The 23,222-nt window shown below is 41.5% G+C and overlaps 1 protein-coding gene across 2 annotated transcripts in view; it reads right to left on the reverse strand.

Moving 5' to 3' along the window:
• The window catches only part of ccdc141 (coiled-coil domain containing 141), a 142,329-nt gene that overhangs the window by 60,798 nt on the left and 58,309 nt on the right, over window positions 1–23,222 (reverse strand). For both annotated transcript variants that reach the window (XM_067987652.1, XM_067987651.1), the window contains exons 10-12: window positions 9,031–9,150; window positions 7,547–7,738; window positions 6,014–6,187 (exon numbers count right to left, since the gene is read on the reverse strand). In XM_067987652.1, the coding sequence (XP_067843753.1) occupies window positions 6,014–6,187; window positions 7,547–7,738; window positions 9,031–9,150 (486 nt within the window). The remainder of the gene's footprint in view (window positions 1–6,013; window positions 6,188–7,546; window positions 7,739–9,030; window positions 9,151–23,222) is intronic.

Raw genomic sequence — 23,222 nt, forward strand, 5'->3', positions numbered from 1 at the left:
ATAAGATTATGGCTGATCTTCTACCTCAACTCCACTTTCCCGCCCAATCCCCATATCCCTTGATTCTCAGTCTTGAATATATTCAATGATTGAGCATCCACAACCCTCTGGGGTAGAGAATTCCAAAGTTTAACAACCCTCTCAGTGAAGAAATTTCTCCTCATCTCAGTCCTAAATGGCCAACTCCTTATCCTGAGATTATGCCTCCTAGTTCTAGACTCTCCAGACAGGGGAAACAACCTCTCAGCATCTATCCTGTCAAGCCCTCTCAGAATCTTATATGTTTCAGTAAGATCACCTCTCATTCTTCTACTCAATCTCTCCTCATAGGACAACCCTCTCATCCCAGGAATCAATCTAGTGAACCTTCATTGCACCCCCTCTAAGGCAAGTATATGCTTCCTTAGGTAAGGAAACCAAAACTGTACACAGTACTCCAGATGTGGTCTCACCAGAGCCATGTACAATTGCAGCAAGACTTCCTTACTCTTGTACTCCAACCTCCTTGCAATAAAGGCCTTCCTAATTGCTTGCTGTAACTGTATGTTTACTTTCTGTGTTTCATGTACAAGGACACCCAAATCCCGCTGAACACCAACATTTAATAGTTTCTCACTATTAAAAAATATTCTGATTTTCTATTCTTTCTACCAAAGTAAATAACCTCACATTTCTCCACATTATACTCCACCTACCACTGACTTAATCTGTCTATATCCCTTTGCAGACTCTTTGTGTCCTCCTCACAGCTTACTTTCTCACCTACCTTTGTATCAGCAGCAAACTTGAATACATTACACTCGGTCCCATCACTAAGTCATTAATATAGATTGTTAATAGCTGAGGCCCAAGCAATGATCCTTGCGGCACCGCACTAGTAACAGCCTGCCAACCTGAAAATGACCCTTTTATTCCTACTCTCTGTTTTCTGTCCGTTAACCAATCCTCTATTCATGCTAATATATTACCCCCAACCCCATGAGCCCTTATCTTGTGTAACAACCTTTTATGTGGCACCTTATTGAATGCCTTTTGAAAATCCAAATATACTACATCCACTGTTCCCCTTTATCTACCCTGTTAGTTAAATCCTCAAAAAAAATCTAATAGGTTTGTCAAACATGATTTCCCTTTCATGAAACCTCATTGACTCTGCCTAATCATATTATGATTTTCTAAGTGTCCTATTACCACATCCTTAATAATGGATTCCAGCATTTTCCCGATGACTGAAGTCAGGCTAACTGGCCTGTAGTTCCCTGTTTTCTCTCTCCCTCCTTTTTTGAATAGCAGTGTTACATTTACTACCTTCCAATCCACTGGGATAGTTCTAGAATCTAGGGAATTTTTGGAAGATCAAAACCAATGCATCCACTATCTCTGCAGCCACCTCTTTTAGAACCCTAGGTTGTAGGCCATCAGGTCCAGGGGATTTGTTGGCTTTTAGTCCCATTAATTTCTCCAGTACTTTTTCTTCACTAATATTCATTGCTTTAAGCTCCTCACTCTCATTAGACTCTTGGCTCCCCATTATTTCTGGTATGTCTTTTGTGTCTTCTACTGTGAAAACAGATACAAATATTTGTTTAATATCTCTGCTATTTCCTTATTCCTCATTATAATTACTCCTGTCTCAGCCTCTAAGGGACTCATGTTTACTTCCACTATTCTCTTCCTTTTTATGTACTTGTAGAAGCTCTTACAATCTGTTTTTATATTTCTTGCTAGTTTACTCCCATATTCTATTTTCTCCCTCTTTATCAATTTTTTGGTCATTCTAGCTGGTTTCTAAAACTCTCCTAATCCTCAGGCTTACTGCTCTTCTTAGCAACATTATAAGCCCTTTCTTTTAATTTAATACTCTCCTTAGCTTCTTTAGTTAGCCACAGATGGATCACTTTTCCTGTGGAATTTTTATTTCTCAATGGAATGTATATTCATTGAGAATTATGAAATATTTCTTTAAATGCTCGCCATTGCTTATCTACTGTCATATCTTTTAATCTAATTTCTGAATCTACCCTAGCCAACTTGTCCCTCATACCTATGTACTTAGCTTTGTTTAGTATGTCACTCTCGAACTCAATGTGAAATTCTATCATATTATGATCACTCTTCCCCAGAGGATCCCTTACTATGAGATTACTGATTAAACCTGTCTCATTATACTAAACAAGATCTAAAATTGCTTGTTTCCTGGTTGGTTCCACGATGTATTGTTCTAGGAAACTGTCTCGAATGCATTCCATGAACTCATCCTCCAAACTACTTTTGCCAATTTGGTTTGCCCAGTCTATATGAAGATTAAAGTCCCCCACAATTATTGCATTTCCCTTGTTACATGCTGCTCTAATTTCCTGATTTATACTCTGTCCAACACTATAACTACTGTTAGGGGCCTGTAAAATACTCCCATCAGTGTTTTCTGTCCCTTGTTATTTCTTGTCTCCACCCATTCTGATTCTACTTCCTGATCTTCCGAGCCAAGATCCTTTCTCACTACTGTCCTTATGTCATCCTTTATTATCAGGGCTAGCCCCCACCCCCACTCCCAACTTTTCCATTTTGTCTGTCTTTTCGAAAAGTCAAGTACCCTGGAATATTTAGTTCCCAACCTTGGTCACCCTGCAACCACGTCTCAGTAATGGCTACTAGATCAAACCCATTTATCTCTAATTGTGCAATTAATTCATTTATCTTGTTACAAATGCTTCATGCATTCAGATTAAGCACTTTTAATTTTAACTTTTTACTATTTTACCCTGATTTGACCTTATTCACTGATGCACTATTACCATTAAACTCTCTGTCCCTTCCTGTCACAATCTGCTTATCTTTACCCAAATTGCTACACTGGTCTATGGCCTTGACTTTTCTCTTTGAATGTATAAATTTCCCCTCACCTGAACCCTCCTGCCCCCCCTCTTTTTAGTTTAAAGTCCTATCTATGACCCTAGTTATTCGATTTGCCAGGACACTGGTCCCAGCCCGGTTTAAGTGGAGCCCATCCCAACGTAACAGCTCCCTCTTTCCCCAGGACTGGTGCCAGTGGCCCATGAATTGAAACCCCTGTCTCCCACACCACTTTTTGAGCCACACTGATCTGTTTGACCCTATATCAATTTGGGCGTGGCTCTGGTAGTAATCCAGAGATTACTACCATTGAGGTTCTGCATATTAATTTGGACCCTGGTTCTTCAAACTCCCTCAGCAGAACTTCATTCCTAGTTCTACCTATGTCGTTGGTTGCTACATGGACCACGACAACTGGATCCTCCTCCACATGCTTCAAGTTCTTTTCCAGCCGCGAGGAGATATCCTGACCCTGACACCAGGCAGGCAACACAGCCTTCGGGAGTCTCGGTCGCAGCTGCAGAGAACAGTATCTAACCCCCCTGACTATACTATCCTCTACCACCACCACACTCAAATCACACAGTGACAGTTTGATCATTTGAATTCAGTTTAAAAAGTCTGGAAATAAAAAGCTGGTACCAGTAAAAGTGTTCATGAAGCTGTCGGATTGTTGGAAAAATCAAACCAGTTCACTAATATCCTTTAGGAAAGGAAACTTGCTGATCTTATCTAGTTTGGCCTATATGTGACTCCAGTCCCACATCAACATGGTTGACTCTTAACTGCCCTCTGAAGTGACCTGGCAGGCCACTCAGTTGCATCAAACTGCCACAACTGAGGCAACTAAAGTTGGGCAATAAATGCCAGCCTTGCCATCGATGCCAACATCCCAAGAATATATTTTTAAAAACGGGCAATCGCGAATTGACAGCTTGTTTTACACCACACCCGATTTTCTTTTCCATTGAAGACCAATTTCAATTTCGCCCCCATTATTTCACAAGTATATGAATTTGCTCTTTAAACTTTAAGTCTAATTAGTTTTAATGTAATGACTTAAATCATTGCTTAGACATATCTTTCTTTGACATTTTAATGACAGAATTTTTTCCATGGCACTAAAGTTTCAGACCATTAGTACTTGTAGCGTTTGATACATGCACTCACCAGGCAGGCAACACAGAGTCATCACAATGGAATCCTCTTAAAGTATCTTGCAAGGCAGGCTTCCATGTTTATATACATAGAATGGTAAACTGACTCATCTAGAATGCAGATAATGTTTGGCATTATACATTATTACTTTTTAATCTTCATTCTAATAAAGACAAAGAAAACTTTTAAAACGACTTAGTGAAAATAGACTGCAGAAACATCAGTAGACAACTACAACATTTGGGATAAATATATCAGACAAGCACACTTAACAACTACAATTCATGAGGTTTGCAATGTTACCAATGCGCATTCATAAAGCAAGTCAAATAGTTAAACCCATAAAACTGCCCCCATGATGGCCCGCAGTATTATTTGTCTATTTCACTCAATGCATACACAGGACCTAAAAATATAAATATAATGCCACAATAGCAGTGAAGAAATAAGGATATGAACAAATGCATGGCACAAGAAATGGTCATTCAATTTGCTGTATTACGGACCCTACCTGAATTATTAAATCACCTGAGGGAAGTCAATAACCACAGATTGCTTTCAAAGAAAATAAAATTCCTAAAGGAAATCGAGTGAATGATCTAGTATATCACTCTTACATTCCAGCTTATATTCAGCTTTACCAGCTGCATTCACAGAAGACATTTTCATAGTCCCAACAGAAGCCACAGTTTTCCATAGACCATTTGTTCACCTAAGTCTATGTTTATCCATATAACCTTCACATTTTGACTTTGGGCACTGGTGTGAAACGGCTGATATTGAATCAACTGCTCGATATACATTTCTTCTGATTTTCATTTCCATTGACTTCTGAGTCTAGATCAAGGTTTGTTATGGTAACCTGTTAAAATTAAAGTTTTGTATGGCAAATAAGAATTGATCATAAAAGACAGTGTGCTATTAACAGGTTTTCATGCAGTTGCAGTTCCTGGAACAGAAATAGTCTGATTCAAACACCAGTTGCAGAGCTGCCATATTGTGTCTTGTATAGTGCAAGTTCTCACTAAGTCGTTTTAAAAGTTTTCTTTGTCTTTATTAGAATGAAGATAAAAAGTAACAATGTATAATGCCAAACATTATCTGCATTCTAGTTGAGTCAGTTTACCATTCTATGTATATAAACATGGAAGCCTGCCTTGCAAGATACTTTAAGAGGATTCCATTGTGATGATTCCAAACAAATAATGAATCTGAAAATAGACTGCAGAAACATCAGTAGACAACTACAACATTTGGGATAAATATATCAGACAAGCACACTTAACAACTACAATTCATGAGGTTTGCAATGTTACCAAATATAGTCTAGCATTGACATCTGATACTCAGCACTTTGGATGCCTTGTTAATAATGGAGCTGCCTTCTTTACTCTCTCAAGTGAGCTGACACTGTTTGTAATACAGTGAGATAAAACAAATGCTAGCTGTTAGCAAGTAGTCCCAAAGGAGACTATACCACATGAATTAGTCAGGCTTTATTTTAAACATCAAAGGAAAAAAGCTATCAATAACTAGCTTGCTAGCACACTTGTGGATGTATAAAAAAATCCATTAAAAAAACTAGAGGCAATTTAATGATTATAAATAGGTTTTAAGTTTAATTAGCTTAGTAAAAATATGTAATTCATTCCTGAATTCTATTATTTTGTATCATATTTAAGTTTATTTTTTCTTTCTTCTTTTCAAGAAAGCATCTGATGTCATCTGATTTGGTGACAGTGGTACATCCTAATATTTAAAATTGGCCACGTGACATTAAAACTACATTAATATAACAACTGACATAGAAGATACAAAACTTTTGGAACATAATTTGGGAATTCTGATTTGAGAATGTGCAGAATAAAGGTATCTTCTATAAAGACTACAGGGAAAGAAGAGGAACCCAAATATATCTAAATAAATTGGTGAAGCACAAAGAACCAAGAATCCAATATTTGCAAAATGAATTGCATTAAAACGGTTTAATTGAAAAACTTACCATATTTACTGCACTCTTGAAGTTGAACTCCAGATCTTGGAGCGAAAGAAAGCTCGTAAGGACCGATTGCCATTTGGTATCAGCAAGCTCCAAAACTGCCCTAACATCATCTTCATTGTCTTTTACAGATTGAGACTGGTAACAATCTTCTAAGCTTCGCATAGATGCTTCAACCTGATTCATGTTAAATGTGATGCAGATTACTTTCAAAACAAGACATCACAAAATTTAATCTTGAAATATTCTGATTGGTTTGATGAGGAACTAAAATATTTAATGCTGTTAATGAATTATAAACTAAAGAATTAATAAAAACAAATACAATGACAACATTTAGTCCACCTAATCATTTAAATAAATTCATAAAGCTTTAATTTAAAAACAAATAATGTTTTAATCAGAATAAATAAATACATTATAACATTGCACAAACTACAAAGATGTCTTTAAAAATGCATAATGCATTAAATCTCAGGAGATCATATTTTTCCAGATCTACCATTAATCTAATTGGTTACATAGCATATTTTGTGTTCATTATTAGTAGTAGTCTATTGAGTGCAAGTTAGCATCACAAAATTTCTCATAATGTGGTACAAGTTAGCACTAAATTGGTGGTCTCCCTCAGTGGATGGTGTGAGAAACGGAAACATTCTGTTGGGTAATTAAAGCACATTGGGAAAAATAGAGTTTTACTCATAATAAAATATTACATTTCCATTATTTGGGAAAAGCATTGTGGAAAGTTATGAAAATATATATATAGGTGATGACAATCTGATTTTGTCTAAGCTTTGTCACACATGTATATCAATAGTAAGATAAATATATTTTAAAACAAATATAAAACTGTTCTTAAAAATAAAGACTCGTTTGAATAGTGAATAATGAGGCAATGGTACAAACCAAAGAAAATGCCTTCATTAACAGTACTCTGTTCACTGAATACATGGCATAACATGCAGTGTTAGTGACAGTATTAACTGAGTATTCAAATAAATTTGCAGATATGTACTCAACTGATCATATAATTTTTCTGCACTGGTGGTGTCAACTACATGTCAACTATGATAAATTTAATAACCTGTACTCGCTTTAATTATTCAACATAATTGCTATGTTTTAAAAGTTGCATACAGTCTTGTAGAAAAACATGGCTCTGTCAAAAACAAAAATCCAATAATAATAAAAATAATTAATCTAACTCTCAATCCATGGATTTTAGCTCACACAATCTATTCCCTGATGAACTTTTGTCAATTTGATCAATAAAGTGTTCTTTTTGTTGTTATAAATTAGATTATCTGAGTGCATTGCTATATATTATATGTGTGCATTACTATATATTAATAATGTGAATGTTTTTAATAGTTTTGAAAATTGTAGAGCAACATAAGATTAATGTTATGCTAATCTCAGAACTAGAAAGTATTTGTTAATTTGAAATGATAATCAATAAATGCATTTTGAGCTCTGCACAACAATAATATAAAAAAAGCTTGAAATTTTTCAGTAAGATAAATAAAAAGTCACCTCTTCAGCTTGTTTGAAAAAGGTTGTGTAGGATTGTAAGTGTTCAACCCGTGCATTCAGGTTCCGACACAACACTTTCCATTCTGCATTCAAGGTATTAAACTTTTCAGAAAATGTTTTTACTTCTGGGACTTCAAACATTTCTGCCTGTTTGATGATGTCTGTGATGTGTTTTAATTCATTTGCTACCTCCTGAAACAAATATATCACTGCAGTAAGATGTGTTATATTGACAACAGAAAAACAACAATGTTCTAAAGCCTACACACTCTTAGAGAAGCTCGATTGCATCTCCGTTTATTCAACTCTGCTAAACTGCATTGGTGGCAGTCTTCCTTTTTTCATTATATTACTTTACTGTATTATGCACTACCTTAGAAATACCCGAACAAAGGATCACCCTTTATTTGCACAGTCGCACATTTATTCCTGATCATAAAATTGATAAGGGCTCCTTATTCATTTTTTTAACCAAAAATATTTCTATACAATTTTTAAAAATTCTAATATACTGTCAAAAATGAAACATAGCCAAAGAAAGCATTTCAATTCGCAATGCTGTTTTGTTTTTTAAAAAATCTACTATTAAAAGAGGCAAAGTAGCTGGAGGAGTAGCTTTTGTTCATAGTGCTCCTTTCCAGTTGTTACCTAAGACAAAATTATAAAAATATTTCCCAAGATTAAAAAAAGTGTCAAATTTCAAAGAACAATAGAGATCACTATTTCCGGACTCCTTCCCTCTCAGCTGCTTTGGTGACAGTAGAGATGGCGACGAGCACCCTGCATGACAGAGTGTCTCCATTAATTTTAATGGGGGTCACAACTAAAGACTGACTTTGGATCTAATCCAGTTCTGCCCGACCCCATGAAAAATGACTACCAAGTGGGCATGATGCATATTTTATTTGGAACAAGTTTCCTAGGGCTCTGTAGATCTAGATTGGGCCCCAGGCCACAGTGAATTCTTGTTCCCTCATTTAAATGACTGTAGCATCTCCAACACTGGCCTTACTGAAGCAGCCTGGCAAGAATGTGTTTTAAAACAGGGAAAAGGAAGTTCTCGGATCCTGCATAGGTTCCTGAATTGCAGTCCTCCTGAACACCAAGGAAACAGTGACCTGTCCTATGCTTTCCAGAATAATAAACTTCCTTAGTAAAAATAGAACATACAAGTAGACATTACATATATGTGTCCCATAAAGAAAGTTAAAGGAGGTTCTGTTCCTAGGGATTATACTTTCGGAAGTTGTACTGTGACCCATTTGTGACTGTATTGGATCATCAATGTGGCCTACAACAATGTGACCTATCACAGTACTGTGTTGGGCTCCCAACCATTAGAATCTAGTTCGACATTGGGCAGTATAGTTATTATTTTACGTTAAAACACCAATACATATATAGTTATTAGAAGTAGAAAAACCAATACAGCTCTCCCAGTATACACATGCAGCTTTACAAAAAGATCTGTAAATATATATTACCTTGGATTGATCAGACAGTTCCAGGTATTTGTGCAGAATGTCTTCAGCTTCAGAGAGAGAGGAACCTGGCTCTAACTTACTGGAAAGTCGTGATCTACATGTCTGTAGACATCCTGAGACCTTGAGAAATGGTACATTTATAGTCAAATCTATTTTCTGCAAATCTGTCTATAAAAACAGTGACTTACTTTATGTAACATTTTATTTGATAAATTTAAAGCAGTCACTTCTAATGATGAGAAATGGTGAAATATTTCATATAAGTATTAGTTATGATCAATTAATCTATTTGCTTCTTATCGTTCTGTTTAGCTTTTTCTGTTATTTGAAGGTATTATTTTACTTAGTTCCCATCATCAACATTACAAAAGTTTCTGACTGCTCTTACTTTATATTTGAAGTTCACTTTTGTTTACCATATGATTGCTCTAAAATATATAATTCCATTCAAGCGATAGTGACAAACCAAGAATACTTTGTAGAAAATATTGTCTATTTGCTTTGGTAACCTAAAATAAAAAAAATTGTTCAGTTTACAGCACTGGAAAGAAAAGTTGTTCTCTTAGCTGCTACCATGGTTTCTTTCTGTTGAAATAATTTCTCTTTTACTTTTGGCTTCTGCACAGCTATTTAGTATCATTTTTAAAACACCTCTAGCAACCTACCAGAATGGTTTCCTCTCAGTGCTTCACTTCACAGTCATGCAACTGCACTTGAAATATTTCCCAAGAGATTTCAAAACCTCAATTTTATTTAAGTTGTTATAATAGTTACAAATAACTGTCCCCAATACAGTTACCAAGTTGCTTGGTTGCGGAACTGTCATTCATGAAACCACTCCTACGACGTATGTGTCAACAAGTTTGTCCTTTGGTAAGAGCTAATAGCAGTTGTAACGACTATATAGACCAACAAAAGCCAACCTCCTAATGGGCCATTTATGGAAAGCAACTGCCCATGTTTATTTAATTGAGGTGTAAGGGCATATAAATATTGTGGAGCCTTTTTTTGCTTCGGTTCAGAGAGGAAATTTGTAGAACTTTTTGTTAGATGATCAACAAAGTGAGGTAGAGTCTGAAAGAACAAATTAGACAAGATCTGTGGAAGAAGTAGGCTTGATAGGCTGATTACTCACTGGACTAATGTTGGGAGAGGACTTCATGCACTGTCAGTGACCAACTTACATTATACAGCTGATCCATATCAGGACAAATGAATAATGCTTTTAATCAATTAAATCACTTTCGTTCTTTTCCATGGATTGATACTTCAATTCACTGAACGTGAAAAGTGAAATCTGAATAAACGACATACACAGGGACACAATGGGGGGAGAAATTCTCCTCTTGAGGTCGGAGTGCCAATGGGGCAGCACTTCCATCCGCCCCAACCCAGGTACTTACAGGAACTTGCTTTTCCATTTACCCTGAAATAACGGTGAGCCCTGATAGCCTCACCATTCTTTCATGACAAATTTCCAGACCATTAACTCCTTGAAATTAAAATAAATCTTTGCAATCTCTATGCTAAGTTATTATTTTAAGATTTATATACCCAGTTGTTCTTTGCTTTTAATTATATCAACTGTGGAAGCTAACTGACCTGACCTATCTCTTTGAAAGTTTCAATTGACTCAATGATTTGAACAGTCAACGCTCATAAATACTCTTCAAGTACTTATGGATTTGAATACCTGTCACCTTAACTGCCAGCCATCAACATAATTGAGGAAATCACACAGTGAGTTTTTGTTTGAATACAGCTTGGTCTTTCTTCCAACCCATAGCCTCAAAGAAATTCAAGCAAATTAGTTGAGTCATATGATCTGAATGCAGATGATTTTTAAATGCCTTATGCATCGTGACTTAATTAAAGAACTCACTACCAAGTTAAAATTAGAAAAGTGCTTCATTTTTGTCACAGCTAATACACAAATTTGGTGGAATAAACTTAAACTGCCAATTCTTTTTGATATATCCCATTCTATTTTTAATGAGTATTTCTTTTTAATTCAATTACTACCATCATTTTTCAAAAATTGATCATACATATACACTTTATTTTCTCATCACAGCAGTTAATATAAGCTTTAACAATTCCATATAAGTGGGTGATCTAGTCAAATTATTCACTGAATTATAATAGCGTCTATTATAAAAGTGTCCAACTATTTTTTTAATGGATTTATTGCATCTTGCAGTGCAGTGGCAAAGAGGAGAGGGTGACCTCAGAGCTCAGAAAGTGCACGATTTACAGCAGGCACTATTGTCGTTGGCAAGCAACAGAGTCAGGTACCTGGAGATGTTGGTGCAGCAGTGCACGACTCTCATTAAGGATCAGGAGGGCAGCTGTAATTGAGGTATGCTGACCAAAGAAGACCTACAGGAACATTCTACTATCTGCACTGCACTACCAGTATCAGGTCTCCACAAGGGACATGTCAGGAGTTAACCTCTCCACTAAGTTGGTAATTGAAGTCCTATAGTGCTATATACCCAGCTAAATAAACATCAGCATTGACCAGCATCAAAATAGTTACTGCAGCCAGGGAGACAGGCATGTAAGGTCTGTTACCATCACCCAGTACTTGCACTGAGCTCTGCAATTGGCCACTATCATTATTATTATTGAAATATATTTAACTTCTATTTGCTTTACCTGTATATTTCTTGGGAAGCTGCATATTTTCAGTTTATTTTTGGACAACCAGTGCACATTGAAAGAAAGACAGACAAGACAAGGTGAAAGTGGAAAAAAAAATTTGTGCTTCAATGCATGCGGTATTTTTTAATTATCTTCCACTTCTTTGTTTTTGCATTATACCGTTCTGTGCCATGGACTTCTGTATGTTGGTTTGTGATGCACCCTGCTACTGCATGATTCACTATCGAAGAAATACCAATAGTGAATCAAACAGTTGGATATTTGCATTGCCAAATGGCCAGCTTCATGAGATATAGAAGGCCTGTTATTTGAATCAACAAGTAACCCTGATATACATGCATCAAAGGCTAGGTCCTCTTTCCTTGAATTGATGTGGGCTCATTGCCTTTAGAAGAAGCATCAAGTGTCATTTGTACAGAGCTACATGATGGTGCCAACTGGCTTCTCTCGTGATACTCCACAGAGGCCACTGCTGGAGCCTTTGCTTCACAGTGCCCATTGATCTGTGTGAACACAACATACTGAGGGGACTAAATTAGGCCATGAAGCACCCAATTTTTAGGTGCAACGCAGTCACCTAAGGTTTCAAAATGGGACCCAAGGTCTGGGAAGTGCGCAGTATACTATCTTGGTAAAGGGATTTGCACATGCCCTAATGACAGATAGCAGCCAGAGCCGGCATGCTGATTTGAAGCCACTGTTGCCATTTTGGAACTCCACACTCCAGCCAAGGCCCTGCCTTAACCTCGCACTGTTGAACACGACATTAAACGGCATAAAGGAACCCCCAACCAGCGCTATTTAAAGGGATCGCGAAGTACTTACAGGTTAGTTGCTGGATTATTTCTTCTGGCTGCTGGTGCAATTGTACACATTTTTGGAGGTTTCCTATACTTGGCTGAAGTTTCAATACTCTACAGGGAGTTGTGTGACTTGTCTTGCAGTCCTTTTTGTGTCATTAAAAATATTGTGCTGAAAGAAGTTGATTCCAGACATGGGTGGCCTGGTAGGAATTCTTCTGGGAATTGAACATGACTGAGAGAATGAAGAGAAGCCAAGCTGCTAGAAGAGGGAGAAGGAGGGGGAGCAGGGCACTCAGCAGGAGGCCATATCCGTGGAGGTTCTTCAGGGGGCAGGTCCCTTACCTTACGTGCATGAGTCGTTTTTGGTTCACAAAAGAAGTCGTGACTGAAATCTGTCAACGGCTGCAGCCACAAAGCAGGACAAGGGCAGCATTGCCTGTGGTTGTCAAGGTGACCGTGGCTCTTAATTTTTGTGCCTCTGGTTCCTTTCAGGCTGCTGCTGGAGATTTATGCAACATCTCACAGTTTGCAGTGCACTGCAGTATAAGGGAGGTCACTGAGTTTCTCTATACAATGAGAAACACGTACATCTCATTCCCACTTGCCAGAGACAAGCAGGTGGAGCGAGCATGAGGTTTTGCACGGATTGCAGGCTTTCCCGTGGTGCAGGTTGCCATTGACTGCACGTATATTGCCATGCATGCACCTCATCTGAACTCGGCCATATTCATCAACAAAAAGAGATTCCACTCCCTTATTGTGCAGCTGGTGTGTGACCATAGGCAGCGCATCATGCAGGTGAATCCCTGCTATCCTGGCAGCAATCATGATTCTTTCATTCTGCGGCAGTCCTCTGTTCCACCTGTATTTGAACCAGCACGGCAAGTCAAAGACTGGCTCCTGGGCAACAAGGGTTATCACCTCATGACATGGCTCATCATCCTGGTCAGGAACGCATGCATACATGTACAGCAGGCCTAAAATGAGAACCATGCTGCCACAAGGAACATTATAGAGCACACCATCAGTGTCCTCGAGCAACGCTTCTTCTGCCTGGACCATTCTGGAGGAGCCCTGCAGTACTCAGCTGAGAGGGTATCAAGATTTGTGGTAGTATGCTGCATGCTGCACAACCTGGCCATTATGAGGGAACAGCCTTTGCCACCACCTAACAGACGAGAAGCTGAGGAGCAGGAGTATGAGGAGGAGTAAGTGCAAAAGGAAGAGGTTGAGGAAGGGATTCTACAACGTAGACAGCCCCTTTCTGCCAGGGCTCTATGTGATCAGATTATTCATGAGCAACACCAGTAACCTCAACTACACCTACCCATTCAGCAACAGTCCCACACACCTTACCTTTCCTCTCTCATTGTCCTCTTTCTGACAACACTTATTGGCTCGTCCCTCAGTTCCTTGCCGAAATAAAAACCACCATCAAATGCAAATTCAAATCCAAATTTATCAATTCAATCATTAAATAATACATACAAAATGGAACTAATCACCCTTGTGCATTCTCTTAGTGCCTGTCTTCTCTGTGCCTTTACCTTTCCTAGTGCTCCTATGAAGTGCTTCCCTAGTGGCTGCAGCATGGGATGTGGAAGGCTGCTCACCTTCAATTGAGGAGACTGCAGGTGGCCTTGGAGGAAGACCTCGAGCAGCTCTGGGCTGGGAGGGCCCAGCTTCAGACTGCACCATCTCGGCCTCGACTGCAGCAGTCTGGCCTGGCTGGCTGATAGGCAATAGCAAGGGCACTGGCAGAGTGGCAGGGATGGGAGCAGGAATGATGTCATACTGAGAGAAGACAGCAGATTCCTGTTCCATGGAGCCACTGCCACTCTCCCAGGGCGGTATCTCAGCAATCCTGGTGATGTGTTGGAGAACAGATTACCGGACTGCTGTGACGTCCTGGAAGCCCCTTTCAACAATGGAACGCAAAGCCACAATGGCAGCAGTCAAAGCTTCGATAGAAGCTGTTTGTGCTACAATGGAAGCTGTGACATAGGTCATCAGGCACTGCATCATGGTGGGTTCCAAGGGTGTGCCGATGGAGGTTCCCATGTTGGAAAGGATGGGCTCCAAGCTTTGCGCAAAGCCCTGTGCCAAGTTGGAGGTGAACTCCTCCATGCTCCTTGAAATTGTGCGCAAGCTTTCCAGTCCACCGAGCATATGGTTATGTATGCCCATCAGCCTTCTTCCGTCCGTAGCCTGAGCCATCGAAGTCATCATCTGACTCCTCTGCAGCAGAACTAGTGTGCGACCTCGCCCTCCGGCGAGCTAGCACCTGTGATATCCTTTCCTCCCGCCAAGGCTCCTGCGCACTTGTGCACGGTGTCTCACCATGTGTCGATCTTTCCTCTCTCCTATCCTCATAAGTATGCACAGTATCAGTCTCTGAGCTGGTGGCTGCGAGTGTAAGATCGAGTGACGGTGTTTCTTCATCATCACTGTCTTCTTCCTCTTCCTCCTCTGACTGGGAAGGTTCCAGTTCTTCGTTATCTGAAATGATAAAGGAACAAGGGTTGGTGGTGAGGGGAGAGGAGAAAGTAAGAAGTGTGTGCTTACACCGTCGGCAGCTTGTGAGTCAAAAGAGATTGTGGGATGAGGGAGAAGAGGGAAGAGAGAAGGAGGCTTAGGTATACAGAGACCCTCATAATTGATTCCTCCAGCACCACCAGTATCCACGGATATATACTGATGGCCTGGAAATGTACTTTAATTCCCTTGCTCACTATGCTGTGATGCACCATGCTGATCCACAGTCCTTATATAATTATGATCAGGAAGCATTAAATTTCAGAATTACGTAGTCAAGTTTTTTTTAAAATAGATTCTGTTTACCACAGACAGGATCTAATCACTTTCATTATCTAAAGAGTAAATTATTGTATATCAAGAAATAAACACAAAAAATGTTTTATACAAATGCCCTTCTTGGTTTTTGATCAAAATAATTTCCAAACAGCATACAAGCTTTTTAAAGAAGTAGAAATAATGTTTAACTGAAGATTAGTGGATGTAAATTTTATATAAATATGCTTGAATATGACAGAAATGTGATTTTGCATGATATTGGCTTCTTTAATTCTGTCGCAGTGCGTAAAAAGTTATAAAAGCAGCTTCACTCACAGAAAAACAGATTTGGAATTTCCTCTGTATTTGCGCCCAGTCACACTTAATCGAAGCATAAAGCACCACACGGCTGAAAAGATCAAAGAAAATTGGGCGTAGGTGTGTTACGCACGTAATTACATTACGTCTGAATTTCCCTGATCTTTTACACCAGTTTATCGCTCCTTGTGCCTGAACAAGTCTCAGCTCATTATAATGGCTCTGACTCCATGCTAAAGAGCCATACATGTGAATGTCCTGCAATTACGCTGGCTCAAAACGGGTGTAATATTAAGCCCAGAGCTTTAAGTGCAGCAGGAAACAAAGTGATTTTTCTGGTGTTGTATTGTGATTTTTAAAAATATTTATTGGCACTGAGGCCTGAATTGTATTTTTTGCTTCTTTGAATCCATTTTTTATGACTTCAGTATGAGTCACATTAAAAATGTAAAAACTTCCACGATTGCATGTTCTTAAATATGCTGTGCATAATGTGCATGGATGATGGTTAGGTGCCTCGGAAACATTAATTTTCATAGTTAAAGAAGGAACATGTGGTATGAATTCCGCACTTTCTATGGGTCCGATTTATGTTCTGGCATATGCTAATGAGATTGACGTAGAAATTTAACAGTAAATTGATCTCGACAAAATGGGTGCATGAACGGGTGCAATTTTGGGTGTAACCTCCGAATTATGCCCCAACCGTAAATTTCAACCCTTAGATATTAAGGCCTTGATATTAATCCCCGCCCCGATAGGCGGGAGAGGTTTGGGCAGGTGGTTAAAATGTAGACGTCGGCCAACCCGTCCAAAATCCGATGCAGATGCGGCAATTTTTAAAGTTGCTGTCAGCGGGTCCGACGAGAATCCCACTATTGCGAGGCGGGAGCCTCACAAACATGTTTAAATCAGGATCCTATGACGCAACAAAGACCCCGAACTGAAATGAACTACTGGAGTTCGGGTTTCCCGCAAGTCGGCAAGGTCACCAGGAAAACGGAGGCGGGATTGACATTATGGGCTGGATTTTCTGTAGCGAATGAACGGCACCCGCCGTTCATTAGACTTCATAGAATCATAGAAGTTTACAACATGGAAACAGGCCCTTCGGCCCAACATGTCCATGTCGCCCAGTTTATACCACTAAGCTAGTCCCAATTGCCTGCACTTGGCCCATATCCCTCTATACCCTTCTTACCCATGTAACTGTCCAAATGCTTTTTAAAAGACAAAATTGTACCCGCCTCTACGACTGCCTCTGGCAGCTCGTTCCAGGCACTCACCACCCTTTGAGTGAAAAAACTGCCCCTCTGGACCCTTTTGTATCTCTCCCCTCTCACCTTAAATCTATGCCCCCTCGTTATAGACTCCCCTACCTTTGGGAAAAGATTTTGACTATCTACCTTATCTATGCCCCTCATTTTTTTATAGACTTCTATAAGATCACCCCGAAACCTCCTACTCTCCAGGGAAAAAAGTCTCAGCCTATCCAACCTCTCCCTATAAGTCAAACCATCAAGTCCCGGTAGCATCCTAGTAAATCTTTTCTGCACTCTTTCTAGTTTAATAATATCCTTTCTATAATAGGGTGCCCAGAACTGTACACAGTATTCTAAGTGTGGCCTAACTAATGTCTTGTACAACTTCAACAAGACATCCCAACTCCTGTATTCAATGTTCTGACCAATGAAACCAAGCATGCTGAATGCCTTCTTCACCACCCTATCCACCTGTGACTCCACTTTCAAGGAGCTATGAACCTGTACTCCTAGATCTCTTTGTTCTATAACTCTCCCCAACGCCCGACCATTAACGGAGTAGGTCCTGGCCCGATTTGATCTACCAAAATGCATCACCTCACATTTATCTAAATTAAACTCCATCTGCCATTCATCAGCCCACTGGCCCAATTTATCAAGATCCCATTGCAATCCTAGATAACCTTCTTCACTGTTACCAGGGCTGGAGCGCTTCAGCTATGAAGAGAGACTGGGAAGATTGGGTTTGTTTTCCTTGGAGCAGAGGAGGCTGAGGGGGGACATGATTGAGGTGTACAAAATTATGAGGGGCACAGATAGGATGGATACTAAGGAGCTTTTTCCCTTCGTTGAGGGTTCTATAACAAGGGGACATAGATTCAAGGTGAAAGGCGGGAGGTTTAGAGGGGATTTGAGAAAGAACTTTTTCACCCAGAGGGTGGTTGGAGTCTGGAACTCACTGCCTGAAAGGGTTGTGGAGGCAGGAACCCTCACAACATTCAAGAAGCATTTGGATGAGCACTTGAAATGCCATAGCATACAAGGCTACGGACCAAATGCTGGAATATGGGATTAGAGTAGACAGGGCTTGATGGCCGGCGTGGACACGATGGGCCGAAGGGCCTCTATCCGTGCTGTATAACTCTATGACTGCCCACAACGCCACCAATCTTGGTGTCATCTGCAAACTTACTAACCATGCCTCCTAAATTCTCATCCAAATCATTAATATAAATAACAAATAACAGCGGACCCAGCACCGATCCCTGAGGCACACCGCTGGTCACAGGCCTCCAGTTTGAAAAACAACCCTCTACAACCACCCTCTGTCTTCTGCCGTCAATCCAATTTTGTATCCAATTGGCTACCTCACCTTGGATCCCATGAGATAGCCCATAGACTTGGGCTTTTGCATGGCAAGTTCCTTTCACTCGGCACTCAATCCAACACAGTGCCCTCTACAAGGCATCTAGGACCTGTGTGAATGGGGCTGTATTCCCTTAACCAATCAGATTGAAGCATTGTTAATGAGCGGCATGGAGTCAGAACCAGGAAGTGGAAGTTAGAATAGTGAATTCAATGTCAAATCAGGTCCAGAAAGTGAAATAGAGGATAAGAATTTTTGAATTAACTCTTGATAAAAGAGACAAAGAAAAAGCAAAAAAAATTAAAAATTAAAGCCCACTTCCTGGTTCTGACTCCATGCCGCTTATTAACAATGCTTCAATCTGATTGGTTAAGGGAATACAATTGTTTTTGGGAACATTTTTTTAAAATGTCCCCAAAAACAATTAAAATCTGAAGGAACGAGTCTCCACACTTGTAAAAGTTAATTTTCAGTGCCAGAGTGGTTGCTTGGCAGTCATTAAGACGTACCACACTGTTAAAAGGGTGTTTAGACTTGAAATGACTTGACTTAACTTTTTGTGGTGAGATTAGTTCATATCCATCAGGTCAGTGCAGGAACTTCACGCCGTTTCATTCATTTGCATGCAGAGCCAGCTGGCAAGATGTCATTCTCGCACCGCCTATGGAGGAGGGTCACAACTGGTAGAGCAATTTCCGGATTTCTGCATTTAACAGTACATGTGCAGTTGCTGGAACTTGCTCTAAAACTAGTCAAAAAGCAAACAAATCCCCTGGACCTGATGGCCCACATCCTAGGGTTCTAAAAGAGGTGGCTGGAGAGATAGTGGAAGCATTGGTTATAATCTTCCAAAATTCCCTAGATTCTAGAATGGTCCCATCAGATTGGAAGGTAGCAAATGTAACACAGCTATTCAAGAAAGGAGGGAGAGAGAAAACAGGGAACTACAGCCTGTTAGCCTGACTTCAGTCGTCAGGAAAATGCTGGAATCAATTATTAAGGACGTGGTAACTGGGCACTTAGAAAATCATAATATGATTAGGCAGAGTCAACATGGTTAAATGAAAGGGAAATCATGTTTAACAAATCTATTAGAGTTTTTTGAGGATGTAACTAGCAGGATATATAAAGGGGAACCAGTGGATGCAGTATACTTGGATTTTCAAAAGGCATTCGATAACGTGCCACATGAAAGGTTGTTACACATGGTAAGGGCTCATGGGGTTGGGGGTAATATATTAGCATGGATAGAGGATTGGTTAACAGACAGAAAAGAGAGTAGGAATAAACAGGTCATTTTCAGGTTGGCAGATTGTAACTAGTGGAGTGCTGCAAGTATCAATGCTTAGGCCTAAGCTATTTACAATCTATATTAATGACTTAGATGAAGGGACCAAGTATAATGCATCCAGATTTGCTGACGATACAAAGCTATGTAGGAAAGTAAGCTTAGAGGAGGACACAAAAGCGTCTGCAAAGGGATATAGACAGGTTAAGTGAGTGGGCAAGAAGGTGGCAGATGGAGTATTAAATGGGGAAATATGAGGTTATTCACTTTGGTAGGAAGAAAAGAAAAACACAATGGGCAGCATTTTAGCACCCGCTATCAGTTGCGTTCCTGGCTGGGGGGGCCCGAAAATCGGGAAACCCCGGAGCGGGACCGGAGCCCGCCTCGAAACCGCGCACTTCCGGGTTCCCCGCTGACGCGCCGGCATGTGCGCACGCAGCCCCCGCTGGTGGGAATCCCGCAGGCAATTAAAACCAGCGGGATGCCACTTGAAGCTATTTATTTGGCTTGTTCAGGTCATTAACTGACCTGATTAAGGGATTATGTGAGGAGGGGTGGGATTTTAGAGCAAACTGGGACTGTTTCCCACACTGGGGGAAACGCTCCCAGTTCAAATGGACCTGTTGCAGCTGTCAGCCTGTGGCAGCTGCAAAGGTCCATTTGACAGGTGGTGGGGGGAGACCCTCACTCATTGCAGGAGGCCACTCTGTCACTTGGGACAAAGTTTGGCCTCCACCACCCTCCTCCTGACAATCAAAGTCACCAACTTGCACACTTACCCCGGGGTCCAGAGACAAGTACCTACCTTGCGGACCCCCTCAGATGTACATCTTCCGGATGGGGGCCGCCGTAGCTGCAGTCATGACCTCCTCGGAGGGCGAACAGCATCACCAGCCTCACCAGCCTCGCCGTCCACCTCTGACATGTGGAGCTCCACAACAGAGTGCTGTGACACATCCACCTGCACAGCAGGAGGGAGGGCTACCGCAGAGAGAGATGCGTTGCAGAGGGCACTACCCTCGCCATAGGGTCCACAGGCCGAGGCTCAGCTTCCTGGACCTCTCTGAGCAGCAGTGCACACGGAGGCTCAGAGTCACTCGACATGTAGTCGTGGACATCTGCAGCCTCCTTCATGCCAAGCTGCTCCTGGCTGGCCCGAGCACCATCTTCTTACCTGTCGCTGTCAAAGTCACCACTGCCCTCAACAACCTCTCCTCCGCATCCTTCCAGGGTGCAACCGGGGACATCACCGACGTCTCTCAGCCGTCTGCACAAAAGAGCCCTGCAAATACACCTACACCCACTCTGCAGTGAAACAATGGGTGGCATCAGTTGTGGGTCTTCATAGTGATCCTCAGGAAAGGGCATTATTGCACAGACCAGACAAGATTCGCGAAGACATGACAGTAGTGGTGCCAATATAATATGTAATGTGAGTTGGTCAGAAATTCAATATAAGTAACAACCATGACAAACCCTCAAACACCCTTGTGCATCCCCGCCATGCTCACGACACGTTTGCCTCATGCTGCCTACTGCACATATGTGATGCATGCCCTGTGGCTGCAGCACAGGTAGTGGCAGGTTGAGTGAGGCTGGCCGTGAAAGAGATGCACGAGAGGGTGAGTATGAGATAGAGCCATGAGATTGTATGAGGATTGGGTTGAGTGGTAGTGGCAGGATGAGTACTGGCGAGGTGAGTAGGTGCAGGTACAATGAGGATGAGGTTTGAGTGGGTATGAGGGGTGATGTGACAGAGTAGTGTTGGCAGTGCAGAAGGAGATGTGGGGTGGGGGCGGTGATGTGGCAGACGGAGTGTAGGGGAAAGAGTAAGTGTACTCACTTTGGCTGACCTACTGAGGTCATTGGAGCGCCTCCTGCACTGTATGCAGGTGGGCGATATGTTGGTGGTGTTGGTGACCTCCTCTGCCACCTCGAGCCAGGCCTTCCTGGTAGCAGAGGCAGGCCGCTTCCTCCCGCCCGCCGGGGGGAAGATCTCTGTCCTCCCCCTCCTCTTCACCCCATGTATTGATACCTGGAGTGAGGTATCATTAAACTGGGAGCAGCCTTCCCCCTGGGCTGCTCCATGCTGTATTTTTTCCTATTTGTTGCAGCATCTGTCAGTGGAGGACTGCCCCTTTAAATAGAGCTCCTCCAGCTGACAGATCTCACTGCGCATGCGCCGTACGCCCGACGCGCAGATCAGCAGTGGGGAGTCCGGAGGAGCAGGTAAATGGATCCAATTGGGCTACGATCGCGCGGGTGGCTGACTCATTTCACTGGGCGCGTTACCCACGCGCCCGATAGCCCACCCGCCGAGAACCCGCAGCCCTGGTAACATCGGGCCCAATATATTTTAAATGGTGAGAAACTATTAAGTGTTGGTGTTCAGAAGGATTTGGGTGTCCCTGTACACGAAACACAGAAAGTTAACATGCAGGTACAGCAAGCAATTGGGAAGGCAAATGGTATGTTGGCCTTTATTGCAAGGGGATTGGAGCACAAGAGTAAGGAAGTCTTGCTACAGTTGTACAGGGCTGTGGCGAGACCACACCCGGAGTACCATGTACAGTTTTGGTCTCCTTACCTATGGAAGGATATACTTGCTTAAGAGGCAGTGCAACAAAGGTTCACTAGATTGATTCCAGGGATGAGAGGGTTGTCCTATGAGGAGAGATTGAGTAGAATGGGCCTATACTCCCTGGAGTATAAAAGAATGAGAGGTGATCTCATTGAAACATATAAGATTCTGAGAGAGATGACAAGGCAGATGCTGAAAGGCTATTTCCCCTGGCTGGAGAGTCTAGAACTACGGGGCATAGTCTCAGGATAAGGGGTCGGCCATTTAGGATTGAGATGAGCAGAAATTTCTTCGCGCAGAGGGTTATGAATCTTTGGAATTCTCTACCCCAGAGGGCAGTGGATGCTTCGTCATTGATTATATTCAAGGCTCAGATCGATAGATTTTTCGACTCTAAGAGAATCAAAGGATATGGGGATTGGGCGGGAAAGTGGAGTCGAGGTCGAAGATCAGCCATGATCTTATTGAATGGCGAAGCAGGTTCGAGAGGCCGTCTGGCCTACTCCTGCTCCTATTTCCTGTGTTCTTAAGTTCTCTACCATTTGCATAGAAATAACAGTGAGTGCTGTTAGCCTTGCCTTTATTTTCACAGGAAAATACAGCCCATTGTTTATTGAAGTGCTTAAAGTAAATGACTCCCCATGTGAAAGCTTCTGCACTCACAGTTGCTACCTCAGTTCCTTGTGGGCTATAGTTTTGTTACAGCACTTGGGTTCAGATAGTGATTTTGAGATTCTAGGTTTGGCAAGGGAGAAGTCCATTAAGGGTGCTGCTATTGCTGCAGTGTTCTGGACTGATGAAGAGAAGGAGGAAGAGGAGCACCAGCGGCAGGAGCGAGCTAAGGATGGAGCTGTAAGTGGGCAGGAGAGAAGGCAGCAGGGGCTTCTGCGAGCAGAAGGCCATACCCACCCAACAGGGTGTACAGGCAGAGGCTCAGTTTCCTTGACCTCTTAGAGAAGCAGTGCTTTAGGAGGATCTGTATGACACGGCAGTTGGTTGCTGACCTCTGCAGCCTCCTACAGGAAGACCTTCTGCCAGCTGGACCTGGAGGCCATGCCATGCCAGTGGCAGTTAAAGTAACCACTGCCCTGAATTTCTTTGCTTCCGGCTCCTTCCA

Source organism: Heptranchias perlo, chromosome 7 (genome assembly GCF_035084215.1).
Source record: "Heptranchias perlo isolate sHepPer1 chromosome 7, sHepPer1.hap1, whole genome shotgun sequence".
NCBI lineage: Eukaryota > Metazoa > Chordata > Chondrichthyes > Hexanchiformes > Hexanchidae > Heptranchias > Heptranchias perlo.